The following is a 5,018-nucleotide window of genomic DNA, read 5'->3' as shown; positions in this document are numbered from 1 at the left end:
TAGCCAATGCATTTTAGGGGTCCACAATATTCCCCTTCATCAGGGCTAATAGGAAAGTACAGAAATACACTATATTGCCAAAAGTATTAGGGCGCCGGCCTTTACACGCACATAACCTTAATGACATCCCAGTCTTAGTCCGTAGGGTTCAGTATAGAGTTGGCTCCGCCCTTTGCGGCTATAACAGCTTCAGCTCTTCTGGGAAGGCGCCCACAAGGTTTAGGAATGTGTCTATGGGAATGTTGGACCATTTGTGAGGTCATCTTTGCATTGCACTTGGTGATGTGAGGCTTGGATGCAGCTGCTCGGCCATGGAGACCCATTCCATGAAGCTCTCTACGCACTGTTGTTGTGCCGATCAGAAGGCCGCATGGAGTTTGGAGGTCTGTAGCTATTGACTCTGCAGACAGTTGGCGACTTCTGCGCACTGTGCGCTTCAGCATGCGCTGACCACGCTCTGTCATGTTACGTGGCCGACCACTTTGTGAATGTCCACGGGGGCCTGTAGTGCAATGTCCACGGGACTAGGTTTTTTTTCTCTGAAGACACCTCGGCTTTAAGCCAAGTTTTCAACAAATGTCTATTTGGACAGGTTCCCTTTTAAAAGAAAGTTGAAACGTTTTCACATAATCAGCGATTTGGAAGGTCTATCCTTTCCAGCCAATGAAGCTTTATTATTTTACCGTCCCATAAACTATTATCACAGACTATAAATGTTATCTGCAATGTGAAAGCCATTCTTCTTTATTACCACCCCTCCTAAAACCATAAACATTGCTCCCAATTATTGATGTATTGCTCGTGTGTGAGAAATAACAGGACTTGTGTAAAATGAATTTCTTGGAGTTCATTAGGGACACAGGAACTCAGATGCAATCAGGTTATATTGCCCCCTACAGTAGTTCGGACATTCGCAAACTCCCCGCCAAGCCCCTTGGATTGTAATATATTTTAATGACAGGTAGGGGTGGAGGAATCTGTGGCCCCTCGGACTACCCTACTTGCCATTCTTTTTATTAATAATGTATTTTACATACACGCCGTCAATCCAAAAACCCTCCGAGTAAGACCCACTCGAGGCGCGCGAGGGCCGCCAGACCCACTCGAGGTGTATGGGCTGTTTGAGCTCCTTGTGGTAGTGGGACTGTCCTCTCTGTGTCTTAGTAAGTAATGCAACTAGGCCAAAAATGTGAGGCAAGTCCCCCGGTGCTCACAAACCCAGGCAGGGAGATCTTAAGGTTGGAGTATCCAAGACACATATGAAGCCAGTGATTGACTCCGCCCACCAGGCTGTACCTGTAAGTAAAAAGTGACTTTTGGGTGAACTTACCCTTTAACATGTCACTTCCTGTAATCCAAAGTAACCTTCTGTCCTTCAAAGTTATTAAACAGATGATGACCAGAACAGTGACCCGCTGACATTCACTCCTCTAATATTTTATTGTTTACAGAGAAAACTCCGAAAAATACAGAACGGCGGATCCTTACAATGTTAGGCGGGTCTCTGGGGTTGGGGGGGGTCTCGGCGGGTCTCAGTGTTGGGCGGGTGAGGACGTGAGGGCTTTCCGCAGGAGCTGCTTCTTCTGTGGTGGCAGGTGCTCCGGGAACTGAATATCAAACTGGATGATGAGGTCACCCTTCAGACTGGGGTCACCGGCCAGCCTCATGCCTTCCCCAGGAACCATCTTACTGTACTTGGGGCTGTAGAGGGAACATATTCAGATCATTAAAACAAGGCAAACCCACCGTACTAGTTCAGGTCTTTGGGTCCCCCGTACAAGATGCACATACTTACTGAACAATGTAATTTATGGGGATATTTAATATTCTCTCGTCTAATGTTTCCACTTCCACCGTGCAGCCTGTCAGAGCCTGGAACACAGCAAGAGGAATGACCCTTACTACCACTGTAATACAATGCCCCCTGCTGGTCAGAGCCTGGAACACAGCAAGAGGAATGACCCTTACTACCACTGTAATACAATGCCCCCTGCTGGTCAGAGCCTGGAACACAGCAAGAGGAATGACCCTTACTACCACTGTAATACAATGCCCCCTGCTGGTCAGAGCCTGGAACACAGCAAGAGGAATGACCCTTACTACCACTGTAATACAATGCCCCCTGCTGGTCAGAGCCTGGAACACAGCAAGAGGAATGACCCTTACTACCACTGTAATACAATGCCCCCTGCTGGTCAGAGCCTGGAACACAGCAAGAGGAATGACCCTTACTACCACTGTAATACAATGCCCCCTGCTGGTCAGAGCCTGGAACACAGCAAGAGGAATGACCCTTACTACCACTGTAATACAATGCTCCCTGCTGGTCAGAGCCTGGAACACAGCCAGAGAGGTGCAGAGGTTAATAAGGTTAATAAGGCAAATATCATGATAGTGCAGATGGATTGAAGCAGGGGTAGCCAAACGTCAGCCCTCCAGCTGTAATGAAACTACAAATCCCTTCATACATCTTCCTCTGTAAGTCCTGCCTGTGGCTGTGAGAGTCTTTCATTGCCTTATGGGACCTGTAGTTCCACAGGTGATGGAGGACCAAAGTTTGGCTCCGCCTGCTGGTTTAAAGGATAACCGTATCAAAGTGCATTTATCGTAAAAGACCTAACCCCCCCCCTCCTCCCCTCCATAGATGTATCCTTACCCTGATCCGGTGGCTGCAGTTCCCTTGTTTGTCTTTAAAGTGCACTTATCCTTTAAAGATAAAGCACTCGTAGATTCCATCAGTGATTATAGTGCCTTGCAGCTGGGGGTCCTGAGGTTCGATTATGAATAGGTGGTATAGCCATCCCGTCTCTGTTCCCTTTTAGGTCTCTGCACCTGCTGTGCTCATTATTAGAGGGTTCCCACCCAGTAAATAAGAGCCTAAGCGTTATACAGAAGATCCCTGGCACCCCATTTTCTTTGGAGACTTTAGCTGTGCAATTTGCTCATCAGTTGCTTGATTACACTCTGAGTATAATCAAGCAACTGATCAGCAGACTGCAACGTTGGGTGTTCCCAGCCACCTCTGTGTGTCCCAGATCCTCCTGTTACATTCTCCGTAATATAAAGTAAATAGGAATCAGAGTATAATTTACTTTATATTACGGAGAATGTAACAGGAGGATCTGGGACACACAGAGGTGGCTGGGAACACCCAACTTTGCAGTCTGCTGATCAGTTGCTTGATTATACTCTGAGTGTAATCAAGCAACTGATAAGAAAAGGGATCTTCTGTATAACGCTTAGGCTCTTGTAACTGCATGTTGATCGGAGGGGAACAAGGGAAGGTAATACGAGCACACTGCACTTCAACTTTACCAAAATCACAGTGGGAAGGTTTGGCGCAATGGAGGCGGGGCATTCCTGTAAGTTTTGTTATTTTTCACACTTCTTTCTCTCAATGATCCGTTTCTGCTGATCCGGCTCCCCGATCTGAACTCTTCACTCTCACACTTTCCACACGCAAACTCGTGTTAGTGGCGCCGGGCTTCCGGGAAGATATTATTGTCATTTACTGGCAGAGATCAATTCTGCTTCTCTAGCTTAGGAGAGCTGATGTTCTGCGCTCAGATCCCACAAGGGCTCTCGCATGCATGGAGTTTGTACCCTGTGCAGGTTTCATCCCGCAGTGCAAAATCAGGACTGGGCTTCCCGCTTAATAGTACTAAATAGAGGTGCACCGAAATGAACAATTTAAAACCGAAACGAAACCGAAATGAAAATAAATGTCGGGCCGAAACCAAAAAAAAATGTTTTCTAACTTTTTCTAATTTTTAAATATATTTTATTTTCATTTATTTATTATAAACTTTTGAAATATTTTTATTAAATATTTTTATTTTTGACTTTTATGGGCTTGGTGATAATATTGGGGGTATTAACAGACACCATGATATCTCCCTTTTAAAATAGAAAAAGAGATTGAGAATACAGAGTCCTCAGAGACACTGGCGGAACTACCAGGGTCGCAATTGTGACCGGGCCCTGGCGTTCCGCGTGCTGGGGGGGGGGGCCCAGCGGGGAAGAAAAGCCCCCCCCGAGATCGTGCCACTCCTTCCCTGCCACTCTGCCCGCAGCATGTACGGGCGGCTGTGCGGGAGGACTGGTCCCATAGAATGTGCTGCAGGCACCGCCGGGCAGCACATTCTGATGTGTGAGGACCCTCTTCAGTTAGCTCCGCCCCCTGGCCGCCAAGACGAGGAAGAGGGCTTCATGGTTTCTTGCACCGGGACCCTGAAGGTTCTAGTTACGCCTCTGCCCAGAGACAGAGTCCCCAATCTCTTTTTCTGCAGCCCGTGTTATCAATGAACAGGTATCCTCTATACTGAGTGTTCCTGATCATTCATAACATGAGGACAGAGTATGATTACTATAACCACAATTATGAATGAACAGGAAGTGATGTAGAGGTGATGTAGATCACTTCCCATTCATTCATAATTGAGGATATAGTAACCATACAGTTTCTCTCCTCCCCGCTGGGACACAGAGCAGCGCCCAGCGGGGAGGAGAGAAAGAAAGGGTGCGCCGATGTATTGGCAGGAAAATGGCACTTTCGGCATTTAGCCAAAAGTTCCATTTTCGGACGATATTTTTCGGTGGCCGATGTATCGGTGCATCTCTGGTACTAAATAGTGACTCTTCTTTACTATTTCTCTCTCCCGGGTCTATCAGTCAGATCATGTGACTGAAAACAAGGCACCGCCTATGTGGCTAATTAAACCTATCGCAGAGTGTGTATAGGCAGATTGTCAACTGCACTTCCAGACACCCAGACAGACACACAGACAGACAGACAGACACACAGACAGACAGACAGACAGACAGACAGACAGACACACTGACAGACAGACAGAAAGACAGACAGACAGACAGACACACTGACAGACAGACAGACACACTGACAGACAGACAGACACACAGACAGACAGACACACTGACAGACACACTGACAGACACACTGACAGACACACTGACAGACACACTGACAGACACACTGACAGACACACTGACAGACACAC

The 5,018-nt window shown here is 47.1% G+C and overlaps 1 protein-coding gene across 1 annotated transcript in view; it reads right to left on the bottom strand.

Annotated features, from left to right (window-relative positions):
- Nucleotides 1-1,532: 1,532 nt before the first annotated feature.
- DNAJB13 (DnaJ heat shock protein family (Hsp40) member B13) overlaps nucleotides 1,533-5,018 on the bottom strand; it is a 14,438-nt gene continuing 10,952 nt past the window's right edge. Inside the window, exons 7-8 of the mRNA XM_018568777.1 lie at nucleotides 1,796-1,872; nucleotides 1,533-1,701 (exon numbers count right to left, since the gene is read on the bottom strand). Of these exons, the coding sequence (XP_018424279.1) occupies nucleotides 1,533-1,701; nucleotides 1,796-1,872 (246 nt within the window). The remainder of the gene's footprint in view (nucleotides 1,702-1,795; nucleotides 1,873-5,018) is intronic.

This window comes from Nanorana parkeri, unplaced genomic scaffold (genome assembly GCF_000935625.1).
Source record: "Nanorana parkeri isolate BGI_ZX_2015 unplaced genomic scaffold, ASM93562v1 scaffold1242, whole genome shotgun sequence".
In the NCBI taxonomy this organism is placed as follows: Eukaryota; Metazoa; Chordata; class Amphibia; order Anura; family Dicroglossidae; genus Nanorana; species Nanorana parkeri.
Note: the sequence above shows the minus strand (reverse complement) of the source record. Positions and strands in the feature narration are given on the sequence as shown.